General features: G+C 42.8%; 1 protein-coding gene across 1 annotated transcript; it reads left to right on the top strand.

Annotated features, from left to right (window-relative positions):
• Window positions 1–8,849: 8,849 nt before the first annotated feature.
• Window positions 8,850–9,446, top strand: LOC113096417 (fucolectin-5-like; the record flags this gene model as incomplete). Its single annotated transcript, XM_026261799.1, has 3 exons — window positions 8,850–8,856; window positions 9,009–9,213; window positions 9,307–9,446. Coding segments are annotated over exons 1-3 (352 nt in total), but the record flags the coding sequence as incomplete, so codon positions are not given.
• Window positions 9,447–14,801: the final 5,355 nt, after the last annotated feature.

Below are 14,801 nucleotides of genomic sequence, written 5' to 3'. Positions count from 1 at the left end.
GATGTGGTGGCCTTTGATGGCCGGAAGGAAGGAATACAGGGCTAAGGAGACTGCCAACATTTTCAGGCAATTGATATGTAGGAATCGCTGCTGAGCTATCCAGAAGCCGAATGCCGGATTGCCGGAGTGCCCCACCTGGAGTTTATAATTAGAGGTCCAAACAACAATCACCTGATCTATCCTTGTATAAACAGTGATTAAAGTGTCTCATCTTGTATTTAGAGGCATAGCACACTTGGTACTGGTTGAAGACATTGCGGTGCGTGCTCTAAGGAGATAGATATGTTTGCTTAAACTGATTGTTGTGAGTTCGTATGGGTAAGGAAGAGGACAAGGGGTTGGCTGGACTGCTGACGTATATTTATTAACAGAAATTAAACAAACGTTTTCAAACACCATATGGTGACTTCTATTTTGCTGCGTTCACTCGGTGCTTTCGCTTTCCGGCTTCCGGTTTCCGGTCTCGACTCCCGTCAGCAGTCCCACTCTCTCTCACTTGCTTCCGTCTCTCCTGGCGTTTTATACCCTCTCCACGCCAATTACTAGAACAAGAAACAGGTGATAATAATTTCTGCCCAAACCACTCACTTACCGCTCGTCTCCTGATCCTCTCTCCCGCTGCAAACTTCGCTAAACCACGCCCCCCCTGCCACACTGATGAATGGCTGTTCAGTCACTTTAGGTGTCCTTATTGATCCATACAACTCACTGGAACCACACCTAAACCACATCACCAACTGCTCTCACCATATACCACTGTATCTCCAAGTTCTGTGTACTATCGGATTACTTGCTACGGGAACATTTCAAAGAGAAATTGGGGACTGAACTGGAATTTCCCAACCCTCTATAAGCCGTGCAATTCACAAGGTGGTAAAATCTTTTGTAGGTCTTATGCCAATTTATGTAAATTTTCCTTATGACTTGGCACAAGAGGGGGTTCTATGAGATCAGTGGCATACCTAATACCACTGGTGCAAGATTGTACCCATGTACGTACGTATCAAAGCACCATCCGCAAATGCAGTAAAATATGTAAATAAAGAAAAACTTACCACCCCATCAATGTTCAAATAGTCTGTGATTCCAGTTGTAACATACTAAATGTTGTTGCACGCTGGCCCAGAGGAGCTCACGATTCCTTTATTTTACAAAACTATTATTTAGGACAGCGCTTGTAAGCTTGAGGTGGTGAAGAGGATTGGCTTCTTGGTGAGTAGAAGTGTGCCCTGAATATTTTTAGTTCATTCAAATAAAGGTTCATTATATGATGCTTGCTGTAGGTGACAGGGGGTTACCTCAAAACATGGCTCATGACACGTCTAGCCAACCCAACGACCGCTCAAGAAGTGCGGTACAACCTGAAACATGCCCATGCACGCTCAGTGATACAATGCACAATCGGGTTACTCAAATCCAGATGGATGTGCTTGGATGTGTGCAGCTGGTGGAATGCTGTTATACAGGCCAGAGAAAATCTGTCAGATTGTTTTAGCGTGTTGTGTACTGCACAACATCGCAATGCATGTGGTGTACCTGCTCTTTATGGACTACATGCACAGGCGGAACCTATGGGTGACGAGATGCAGGCGACAGCATGCCTTGGGTTGATACAACGTTTATAATGGTATATAATCATATATAATTATAAAGCCTTTTAAGGTAACAAAATATGAAAAAGTATCGTTGTCATTATTGTATCTGTTATTAAAAAATGAGAACAAAGATACACATTACAAATACAGATACAAATACAAAGCTTTTCAGTCAAGAGTATTGAGTGATTTTTCTCTCTGTGTTTGGTGTTTTATTAACATTAAAGGAATAATTCACCCCAAAATGTATTTACCTTCTTTTACCCACTCTTAAACCTGAATAAGTTTTCTTTTCTTCTTCTGCTAAACATAAAAACATTATTTTGAAGAACGTGGAAAACCAAACAGTTGTTGGTTCACAGTGATTTCCATAGTATTTTTTTCCTACTATAAAAGTCAATGTAGACAAGCAACTGTTTGGTTATCCAGATTCTTTAAAAATCTTATTTTGTGTTCAGCACAAGAATTAATTGAATATAGGTTTAGGACAGCATGTGAGTGAATAAACAATGACAGAAATACAATTTTAGGGTGAACTATCCCTTTAATTAAATCGGCAGCATATAGCCTACTGTCCCTTTAAGACCTGCACGCATCTCATATACAGACATGCATCGGTTTCTTACAGTTGTTTAATTTCATTTTAGAAATACAACTTTACATAAACCTTGTGTGTTTTGACAGTATTAGCATAAAAAAATATATTTCAGTAGGCTAATCAGGCACAGTTTGAAGGGCTTTTTCGTTTTCGTGCGTGCTTTTGAGTGTGCTCAGAAAAAGAAAAAGAACGTCAGAGCAGCACACAAATTAAACATTTAAATAACCACTAAGGCTTTAAAGCAGATGCAAAAAAAAAAAAAAAACAAGTGTGCAGTGTCCCATGAGAGTAACACTGATGTTAATGTTTGTCGCAGTATATTGATTCGGTGGTGCCAGAACTGCATCTGATAGAATATGCACTGCAACACAATACAATGATATTTCTGCAAAAGCAGATCGTAAAGAAATTTTTATCATCTACTATCAAAAATCTTCATATCTTACCCTCGGCAGAACACGTGGCAGACCAGAACGCAAGGGCACCTTACCATAGGACCTCAAAGGGGTAGGGGCTCGAAACCCGCACAGCACCCCCCTTTAATTTCTCTGATAACAAATGCAGACATGGTTTTATATTTATGCAGTGTTTAAAAGATAGTATAAGTCATTGTAAACAGTAATTATGTCCCCACCGGATGCAACAAATAATTTCCCTAGTTTCCCACATAGCAAATGTCTTCTGGCCCAGATCCGGGCCACACAATGACTTTTCCCTCGGCCCAAGTACCGCAAAGAATGACGGTCCGGAGGTGGCCCAGAACTGGATTAAAGACTCGGGCCACACATGGGCCATAACCGGCCCGAATCTCAGCTAGTTAATCAGCCTTAGCTGGCCCTGATCTGGGCCAAAATAGGTTTTATTATTGGTGCCAATTCTCAGCCGTAAGTAAACCAGAATCCCCAAATCTGAGCCACACCTGAGCCTTATATAGCCCAGAACCAACCCAGACAGCAAGCAGTGTCTGCCCAGATCCGGCCCAAAAGGATTTCACGCGGGCCAGATGTGGGCCGGATTTGGGCCAACACTACATTGCTGTCTGGGAATTTTAATATTTAATATTATTACCTTGTATATTACTATGATCACACTTACTCCTTTTGTGACATGCTTTAATGTAGACACAAACTATGCCAATAAAGTACATTAAACTGAATATAAAATCTGACTTAAAACCCACACATCATGTTACAAATTGCATTGGTTTTTCTATTTATTTTTATAAAGAACAAATCAACCAATAAAGAGTGAGTGTATAAAGTATAGAGTCTATAGGAGAAACGTAACAGAGAGACACATGTAACTTAATCATAATAATTTACTTCAGATGTTTCAAACAGCAGTACCACAGTAGTCCAAATGACAATGCATTTCAGTTGCAGTCCTCTCTGGCAGAATATAATAGTATTGTGAGGAGCAGGGCATCATTTAAATTGTTAAACGTTGAAAATACTATCCTGATCCACTCCCTCAAGGCGTGCATTTCTCATTCAAAACATGCATCACCAGAAACACGGCATGTTTTTTTATTATTAACAGCAACAGAGAAGGACAGCAACTTGTGAGTGTTTTGTTTTGCTTTCTAATTAGACTTCTGTGTGATCGTCATTATTAGGAAAGTTTTTGGTTTAAATTGTGTGTGTCTTACCCTGGTAAATACATGCTGAAAATGGTGCTTGGTTTTGCGTTTGCCTATCTCGGGACTGCCCAGTTTCGATCTGCTAAATAGTGATCTGTATGAAGTGACGGCTCTTTGCTGGAACTTTGAGCAGATGATGGACTCCTGTGGAGCTCTTGATTTACATCCTGCCTGAGATCATTTAAATACACACAAAACAACATGGAAATGATCAGTGATCAGACTGATGGAGTGGAAATCATGAACTAAAGGTCTGTGGGTTCATCTAGAGCAGGGGTGTCAAACTCAATTCCTGGAGGGCCTGAGCCCTGCTGAGTTTTGTTACAACCCTGCTCCAAAATAGAGAGCATGTAGTTTTCAAATAAGCCTGAAAGACTTGATTCCAGGTGTGTTTAATAAGGGCTCTGGCCCTCCAGGAATTGAGTTTGCCACCCCTAATCTAGAGCTACTATAGTTAACGTACTGTAAATCAAGTCTATATACAGAAGATATTATGAAATACAGTATAATTCATCATTGGACAAAGTAAAGGGCAACTTTTTACATCTGTCTACAGTTACATCACCCAAAGTCCAACATCTTTTGAAATATCAGGATGTAACAAGGTGGAGGAGGAGAGAGCAGAGTAGTTGTAGTTGTTGTGAATTAGAGTCTCATATTATCAAGCTGCTTAAAATTCTTAGTGGAGGCTTCAACAAAGCTTTCAATTAAACAAATACATTTGGAAATAAGATGTATAGAATCTGGAGGATCTAGAGAAATGTCACACACTTTTCAGGGAGTTTTCAGCGAAATTACAAATTTTACATAATGCCTAATTTGTAGATAATGAAAGAAGTGTGCATGAGGCAAATGAAATTGGCCTTCTTATAAATGTATTTTGATGGACTCTAAGCCCTTCTCCTTCCAGACAAAAAGTTTTATCAGTCCAGGGGGGTACAAAAGAATGATTATAACAAATTGGCATATGAACAGAGGTCTCTGGACAAGACTTTCCTCATCTGATTTAAGGTTTTTACTGAATTCTTTAACACAAAATTTTTATGTGGGCCTATCCAACTTGGAGAACAACATGGCTGCTAAGGAAGTGCCAACAGCCAGCCAGTCTCCATTTGTACCCACAGTTGGAAATCAGTCCCCTCCACCCAATACATTAAAGCCCTAACATTGGTGGCCCAATAGTAATAGCCAGACGACCTACAGATTTAGATTTTTGTAGATGCATTTTAGAGATCCTACTGTATGTGTCTTAAAGTTACAATCATAAGAGAGGATTATAGAGTCCAGTTCCCATAAGAAAGCAGAAGTAAGAAAAACAGGGAGATTCTGGCAAAGAAATAGGAATCTGGGAAGAGAAAATATTTTTACTTGACAAAGGTAAAAGTTTCCAGCTCCTTATATTGAGTTGACTCTTTCAGTTTGATTGTAATGTATTCTACAAATTTACTGTCAGTAATCAGAGATGGATTTAAATGCCAAGAATAAGATAGCTTCGGGAGAGATACAGTAGGTCGATGGACATGGTAAGAGGGCTGTGATCGGAGATCAATATGCTGTGGTACCTGGTATCAGTAACATGCGAAATTAACTCAGAATCAACCAGAAAGTAATCTATACTACTATAAGATTTGTCGACATGTGAACAGTAAGAATAATCTCTGTCAACAGGGTGCTGAATTCATCAAATATCCACTTAATTTCGACAATTAAGCAGGTTATTTAAACTTGTACCAATGCATTTCCAGGGGGTGGACGGGTGGATAGTCTGTCTGAATAGGGGTCTAAATAACTATTTAAGTCTCCCCCAATTATTATTTTGGAATTATTGCCATCAGGAAGCAAGTCAAAAACCTTCTTGTAAAAATTAGGATCGGCAGTATTTGGACCGTATTAAGAAAGTCAAGGGGAAAGAATTTATGGTACCAGAAGCAATAATATATCTAACATAAGGATCTGTAATCATAGAAGAAAATTAAAATGGAATATTTTTCTGAAAGAGAAATGCCACCCCACGAGCGTGAGAAGTGAATGGTTATAAACTTGAGATTTTCAACTGCAACGCAACCTTTTCTGCTCAGTTGCTTTAATATGAGTGTCCTGTTGAAAAATCACATCTGCTGATAATGATTTAAGGTGTCTAAATACTTTTTCTCTCTTTATAGCTTTTATTTGTGCGCGTCAGTCGCCGTGAGGGGCTGATGCGCTGTTTTGTGTTTATTTTGAATATTAAAATTATGTTTTGATTGTGCCTCCTTCTTCCCGATGAATATGGAGATTTTATTGTTACAGTGGTGCCGAAGCCCGGGAGAAGGAGGCTGCTGAAGATCCCTCGCCGCTGTGGTGAATCCGCGGTGCCCTCGAGCAGGCGAGGTATGTGCCGCCATGGACGCTCGAGGCGGTGGGCTGGAGCGAGTTGTCGGGGACGGGCGAGCTCGCTGCCGGCCGCCCACGATATGGAGGGGCTGCCGTCCGTGAGGGAGCGGAGGAGTCTGCGCCGTTCGCCAGGGGGCCGGAGCCTGCCGCCTCCGTGATGGAATCCGGAGGGGCAGGGAACGGGGGACTCCTGCCGCTGCCCAAAATCGGAGGAGCCGTCGCCGTCCATCGGGCGGCGGAGGAGTGTCGTGCCGTCCGCCGAGGGCCGTCCAGTGCCACCGCCAGGCACAGCGGAGGAGATCACCCAGCTGGTGGAGGGCCGAGCAGCAGTGCGTCTGGGAACCGGAATTTTTTTTTTTTTCTCTCTCCCCTCTCTCGTCCCTGTCGCTCCTCCTTCCATCTCCTTTTCTCTCGCCTCGTCTGTCCTACCCCCAGGTTCCCGCAGGTCCCCGTGAACGGTCCCCCCGGAGGGAAGGGGGGGGGAGTAGAGCGCAGTCTCGAGGGTACCCCCCAGCCTGCGAGGGGCGATGGGGGTATGTGGCGAGTGGGGCGGGGCCGAGAGGCGTGGGAACGAGGAGTGAGGCCAGGTGTAGTGATTGGAGATGAGCTACACCTGCGCCCCACCACCAATATGGAGTCCCACGTAGGAGATGGAATGATATAAAACTGGAGCGACGACCATGAAGGACGAGAGAGGACCAGGCCTGGGACATTAGTTTATGTTTTGGCTTTTATTTTGCGCTGTTTTGTGTTTATTTTGAATATTAAAATTATGTTTTGATTGTGCGCCGGTTCCCGCCTCCTTCTTCCCGATGAGTATGGATATTTTATTGTTACACTTAATATTATGCCTTCTTGACTGAGCTTCTAGATCCAACACTTTAGCACAGAGCTGATTATTTTGATAAGACAGCTCTTAGTATTTGGTTTCCAACTCTTGCATCCGTGCTTCATAGTTGTTTGTAGCCAGCTCTTAATTAGCCACATGAGCCTTTAGCTCAGCCTCCAATGTCTCAAGCTTCTGGAAGTTGAGTTTGAAAGCATCAAAGTGGGGTTAACTCCCTGCAAGATTGACTCGGCCATCTCTTTATAGACTGTATCTCCTTGCACATAGCATAAGCATTATCTGGTATTTTTTCCACCGTGTCAAGTGAGCTAGCTTTAGTGTTAGCTCCCGATACTTGGTCCTTAGAGTTCTTTACTTTGGAGACTTCGGCATTATTGAATTGAGACAGAAATTCACATTAAATAGCAAAGTAGAAACCCTTTGATGGCATAAAACTAAGTAAAAACACGGATAAATAATAACTTTGTCGAGGCCTTGGAGAGGAGCCCTAACAAAACGTGCGTCTGTACCTCAGACATATCACACCCGGTTTTCTTTATTGTAAATGTCATTTTTTTTCACCTGTTTATGCTTCAGATCAGGATTTGGCGGAGACTGCTAACATTTGTTTCCTTTTTCTTTGGCATAGGCTACTTAGAGTCACTGAGTTTAGTTAGTGATATGTTTTGGTTATTATTTTATTATAAATTTTTTCTCTCCCCATGACGGAAACAGCTCAGATTTCCCATAAAACATGAAAAACAACTGTATGTGTGTTTAATATAATTGGAATTACATGGGAATAAAAACACAAATACTGTTCATGTCAAGCTCTCAATGATAAAATTAAACACTTTCCTCATTTTTTAAACATGCATTCTTATTTTGAATATCTTCTTAATCACACAAGTATTTCTAGACTATTTATCCCATTGCTTTCATTCAGCCGATACTTTACCACATTGTTTTTCTCATTCAGTATGAACTACTAGAATTATAAAATAAACTGTACAAATCTAATTGTTATGTGGATACAACTTTTTTTTAGATGATTCCTTTTGAGAAATTATCTTAATTTTAACCAATACTGAAAAAACGTTAAAAAAAAACCTAAAAAAAAAAAAAAAAATCAGACTTGACCTGAGAGGTGTTCTGAGAAAAGCAATTCTGGAGATCCTGTGATGTGTGAAATATATTCAGCAAGCATCCAGTCAGATTTTCCTAAGGGTGGAGACTCGAGCTGCGAAGAGAAACACAAATAAAAAGAGGGATATATAGTAGAAGAGAGAGCAGAAGGGGAAACTCACACCCTTAGCATATCTTATCACTTATCTGGTTATTGGTCTTTATAAAACAAGATGGAGGAACTCTCTTATCTGTTCTTACTTTTGGGTGAGTAAAAATGACACGCATCAGTCAGACGATGTACAATTATAGATGCTGTTTAGCTATTCTTTATGAAAATACTTAAAGAATCAAATACAACATAAAATTGATCCAGATCTCAGAAAGCAATGGAGATATTTTGTTTTTGTAACAGGTGTCTTTTCCATTCAGGGGAGTTCAGAAAACTTTGAAGGTAAAAAGTAGTAAATAATGTCCCATTAGTTAACATGCATTCATTAACATTAACCAAATTAATAATAATAATAATAATAATAATAAATAAAAAATTGTTAATGATTGTTAATAAGGTACAACTTCTCATAGTAAGTTAATAGTAAGTGTAGATCCATTAAAATATTAACTTCAGATTTTCATGTATAGTAGTAAATGGAATTAAGTGTTTTAGGTAGGAATTTAATATCTGAACCCAAAATGGAATGTAATGAATCTTCACATATTTGAGTCTTGACCTTCTGTCTCTTTAAATGTTTTCAGAGAATTTGGCATTAAAAGGAACGGCTGTACAGTCATCCACATTTAAAAGCTGTGGAGCTGTAAAAGCCATCGACGGCATCAGATATTCTCCTTCAGGTAAACCCACTCCAGACGAAACCCATACATACTGTTCCCACACAGCATACCAGCTCAAGCCATGGTGGAGGCTGGACCTGTTGGATATTTACTACATTTACAACGTGACCATCACCAACAGAGGCGATGGCTGGCTGCATGAAACGGCTGGAGTAGAGATCCGCATCGGAAACTCTCTGGAGAACAACGGCAACAACAATCCCAGGTGAAGTTATGAAAACAGTTATGAACGTGTCAGGAGAACTGGATTTGAGCAGGTCAGCTGATTGTGTCGTGGTTTCTCTCTTTCTCTCTGTAGATGTGGTGTCACTTCACTTGTCCCAGCAGGCAGTTCTGTCAGTTTCTCTTGCGGTGGAATGGAAGGTCGTTATGTGAACATGTACATTCCTAAGATCCAGGCGACTCTCACGCTGTGTGAGGTGGAGGTTTATGGAACAGGTAACTCTGGTACCTCATTCTAGATTGTTAAAGTGTGGTCACATAGGTCCATTGTCAATAACATATGTAAAGCAATAGCGATTTACGAAGCACAGCTAACATTGATGTCACTTTCAAGCCCAGCATCTTTTTGTTGGTCAAATTTGTATGATCAACTTTAACATGCAGTATATATATATATATATATATATATATATATATATATATATATATATATATAAATATATATCTTTTTTATTTTTATTTTTTTTTATCTAGACTCTTGTGAAGACTCCATATGACCCAGCACCTGTGAGTAGATGATGGCTACCCTGCAAGGACTCCAGACACAAAATTATGACATTTTCATTGGTTTAAAATGCACACAGAGTTTGCTTGAATGCATATTTTGTAAATATTATAATTTCAATTAGATTTAGATACAAGCTTTCTGACACAAGCTCATATAAAGACTATTCTGATTTTGCAAAAGAAAAACTTGCATTTTCTGTAAAGCTGCATTGAAACAATATGTATTGTGAAATGTGTTATACAAATAAACAAATTAAACTGAATGAGCCATTGCATTGTTGTTAATCTCCGACGATTTTTTTTTTACATACCTGACATACCTTTCCATTTCATTTGTAATCTATACATATTCATTTTAATATTTTTACTTCAAAATCAACATTCCTTTTGTTTTCTTCAGTAAAGGATCTTAATAAGCATATGAGAGTGAACATACATAGACAGAAAGGAACAGCAAATGCTAAATGCAAATAATAAATGCAACTGATAAAATAATGCATTTTTAGAATACAAAATACATGATCTCATTATTGCATCCTTTGTTTTTGACATTAAATAAAAAAAAACTTTGACATTGTCTACAATAATCTACAGAATTTAGTGCAAATGCATCTGTCATTTAATAGGTGCAAGATAAAGAGATTGTATAGAGATCCTCAAAAATCATGAACAAAAGTAAAGAAAAGTAAAACAAAATGTGACCCAGAGGATATTAAATAAAGTTTCACTTACAGTGAGAATGGATATGGTTTAGTGTTGAACACAAATCCTTTCTATGTAGTGAAGAGCATGAAACCTTAGAAATGTTGCATTTTAAAAACAATAAATCAGTTACATCCCTGCATCTTGTGTAACGACAGATAAAAGAGGAGGAAGCAATTGCAGACGATCAGATGTAGTTTATTGAGAAAGAGAGTCCAGGATGTTGGCAATGGCAAGGAAGGTCTACGGTGGCGTGAGATGAGCTGGGTGGTGAAGTCGGCGGTGCAGGTGAAGGTGGTCAATGGTTGAAACCAGGAACAGACCGGAACACTGACACGAGGACGACAACACTTAATCCACTCCAGCACACGAACACGGAAGACGGTAATCCAACTAGGACACGAAGACATGAGAGAGGATCTGACAACAGAGAGAGAGCGAGGTGAGTATAAGTAGCTGAGGTGTGATGAAGATCAGCTGGAGCGAGACAATCAACACCCAGGTGATGACAATCAGCTAAACGAGCACATGGAGACAACGTAAGTACAAAAACAATCACAAAACATGACACAGAGGAAACACTGGATTTCCTACCGTGACAGTACCCTCTCCCCTAGGACGTCACCTGACGTTCCCAGCCTGCTTTACCTGTAGATTGTAATCATCTATAAGGTGGTGATCCAATATGTCCCGAGCAGGAACCCAGCTTCTCTCCTCCGGACCGTAACCTTCCCAATCCACCAAGTACTGAAAACCGCGTCCCCTCCGTCTAGAGTCCCAGAATACGATTAACCGAATAGGTGGTCTCCCCATTAACGAGACGAGGCGGGGGGGGAACCGGAGCAGGCGGATTAAGACGGGAAGAAATCACCGATTTAATTTTGGACACGTGGAACACGGGATGAATCCTCCTGTACGCCGGAGGAAGGCTAAGACGCACGGTTACCGGATTAATAATCTTGGTAATAGAAAACGGGCCAATAAATTTGGGAGCAAGTTTGTTAGAAACGGAACGCATAGGAATATTCTGGGTAGAAAGCCACACTCTTTGACCGACGACGTAACGGGGAGGCTTCGACCGGTGGCGATCGGCCTTAGCCTTGGTGCGCGACCTAGCCTGGAGCAGAGCTCTGCGAGCTCTGGTCCAGGTGCGGTGACACCTCTGGACTAGTGCGTGTGCGGAGGGGACCGAAACCTCGGATTCCGTACTGACAAAATTAGGTGGTTGGTACCCTAAACTACACTTAAATGGAGACATGCCCGTAGATGACACTGGCAAAGAATTGTGTGCGTACTCCACAACTGAGAGTTGCTGACACCAGGACGAAGGATTATTGGAAACCAAACATCGCAAAACCCTCTCGACATCCTGATTGGCTCGTTCGGTTTGACCATTGCTCTGGGGATGGAACCCGGAAGAAAGACTAACAGTCGCTCCTAACAATTTACAAAATTCTCGCCAAAATTTGGACACAAATTGGGGACCCCTGTCAGAAACCACGTCTGTCGGGAGGCCATGTATGCGGAAGACGTGGTCAATGACAGCTACCGCTGTTTCCTTGGCTGAAGGTAATTTGGGCAAGGGAATAAAATGAGTCGCCTTCGAGAACCGGTCCACTACGGTTAAAATCACCGTATTGCCTCTAGAGGGCGGGAGGGCGGTGATAAAATCTAGCGAAATGTGGGACCAGGGTCTTGAAGGGACAGACAGCGGTAAGAGTAACCCATCTGGAGGTCGATTGGAAGTCTTACCAATAGCGCAAACTGAACAAGCCAAGACGAAATCGTGGACGTCACGAGCCATACCAGGCCACCAAAATCGTTGCTTGACTAGAAATCTAGTTCTACTAACCCTGGGTGACAAGCAACACTGGAACAATGACCCCACTGGAGAACGTCTGACCGTAACCCCTCCGGCACAAACAATCGGTTCGGTGGGCAACGAGCCGGGGGCGTTACCCCTTCTAAGGCGGTCAACACCTTCGATTCGACCTCCCATCTGAGCGCGGAGATAATGATGGTCCCCGGTAAATGGGCTCGGGAGTAGCAGTACGATCGGAACGCTCAAAAAGACGGGATAAAGCATCGGGTTTGATGTTTTTGGAACCCGGCCGGTAAGAAAGTGTAAAATCGAAACGACCGAAAAACAATGCCCACCGAGCCTGCCTGGAGTTAAGTCTCTTGGCGGTTCTAATGTATTCGAGATTCTTATGGTCCGTCCATACAATGAAAGGTACACCCGACCCCTCAAGCCAGTGACGCCATTCTTCCAGTGCAAGTTTGACTGCCAACAACTCTCGATTGCCAATGTCATAATTAACTTCTGCAGGAGATAAACGGTGAGAATAATACGCGCACGGATGCACCTTTCCGTCTGAGGATGCGCGTTGGGATAACACTGCTCCTACCCCCACCTCTGACGCGTCGACCTCCACTATGAATTGACGTGAGCGATCAGGGGTGACGAGAATGGGAGCTGAAACAAAGCAGCTTTTCAGTTTGGCAAACGCAGCCTCAGCTGCGTCTGACCACCTGAACGTCAAACTAGGGGAGGTCAGGCGGTCAGAGGAGCGGCTAGTTGGCTGAAATTGCGAATGAAACGCCGGTAAAAATTGGCGAGCCCCAGAAATCTCTGCAGGGCCTTGCGAGACTCCTGGGATGGCCAATTTACCACAGCCTTAACCTTCTCAGGATCCATGCGAACACCCTCAGTCGAATGATGTGTCCTAGAAAAGAAACAGACTGTGCATGAAAAAACGCATTTCTCCGCCTTGACAAACAATCCATTCTCTAAGCAACCGCAGAAGCACTCGTCGTAACGTGGTTGCACGTGTTCCTGGAGAGACGAAGAAAAATCAATATGTCATCCAGGTAAAACATATATGAACAGATCGACCATGGGTCCGCAACACGTCATTAACGAGTGCTTGAAGACTGCCGGCGAGTTGGTTAGCCCGAACGGCATAACGCAGTACTCAAATGGCCTCTAGGGGTGTTAAAGGCAAGTCTTCCACTCATCCCCCTCCCTGATGCGGACCAAATGATAAGCATTACGTAAGTCCAATTTAGTGAAACGGACGCTCCCTGCAACCTCTCAAAGCTGAAGACGATAAGCGGTAAAGGATAGGTATTCTTTACCGTTATGTTGTTTCAGCCCTCGGTAGTCAATGCAAGGTCGCAAGGATCCGTCCTTCTTTCCCACAAAAAAGAACCCCGCCCCCGCTGGAGAAGAAGAAGGGCGGAATAAACCCCGTTGCTAGAGAACTGGATATATATTTCTCCATGGCCGCCGTCTCTGGAATAGACAAAGAATATAACTTGCCCTTAGGCGGAGAAGTACCTGGCAATAACTCTATCGCACAGTCATAGGGACGATGAGGAGGAAGAGAATCAGCACGAGACTTACTGAACACCTCCTTCAGGTCGTGTACTCCGCGGGCACGCTAGCCAAATCCACTGCTTCCCCTGAAACACAGAACTCAGAAACATTAACACCAGCAGACAAAAGACAAGACAAATGACATTCTCCGCTCCAGCTAACCACAGATCCAAGGCGCCAATTGATCCTGGGGTTGTGTTTCTGAAGCCAGGTGTGACCGAGAACGATGGGGGGATTGAGGTGAGTCCGTTGATGTAAAATGATATCTCCTCAGTATGGTTGCCAGATGTGGTGAGGGAAACAGGTAAGGTGGTCTGAGTGATGACTGGTAGTCTGTGTCCGTTGAGAGCAAAGGGTGCAATGGGGTGTTTGAGGGAGGTGAGAGGAATGTTAAGCTTACAAGCGAACTTGAAGTCCATGAAATTACCCTCTGCCCACAGAATCCAAAAAGGCGTGATGCTCGAGTGCGTGGGTGGACCACCGTAGACTCACCGGAAGGAGTGTCCGATGTAGATGAGGTCTTCCTGGCAGAGATCCCACCGATAGTAGCCTCCGTTTTACTATCGGGCTTGGTCTTTTACCGGACAACGCTGGATGTGATGTTCTTGACTGCCGCAGTATAAACATAGTCCCAGGGATCTCCGCCTGATCCTCTCCTCCCGGGAGAGCCGAGCTCGCCCCACCTGCATGGGTTCATGATCTCCGGTGGGCTGACCGCAACATCTGAGCGCTGGATACTGAGCCTCCGGTCTGTTCGCGAGAACTGTTTCCCCCTCCGTCTGGTGGCTTGATCGAGTCGATTGTCAACTCTGATGGTGAGGTCAATCAGACTATTGAGAGAAGTGGGGAGCTCGACGGTGCGGATCTCCTGTTGGATGCGGTCAGCCAACCCATGCAGGAAGTGATCCCACTGCGCCTCTTCGTTCCACTTACACTCCGCCGCCAGGGTGCGGAACTCAATCGAGTAATCGGAGACGGACCTT

The sequence above is a fragment of the Carassius auratus genome, unplaced genomic scaffold (genome assembly GCF_003368295.1).
Source record: "Carassius auratus strain Wakin unplaced genomic scaffold, ASM336829v1 scaf_tig00215914, whole genome shotgun sequence".
NCBI classification, from domain to species: domain Eukaryota; kingdom Metazoa; phylum Chordata; class Actinopteri; order Cypriniformes; family Cyprinidae; genus Carassius; species Carassius auratus.
The sequence above is the reverse complement of the archived record's forward strand: the minus strand, read 5'-3'. Positions and strand labels throughout refer to the sequence as shown.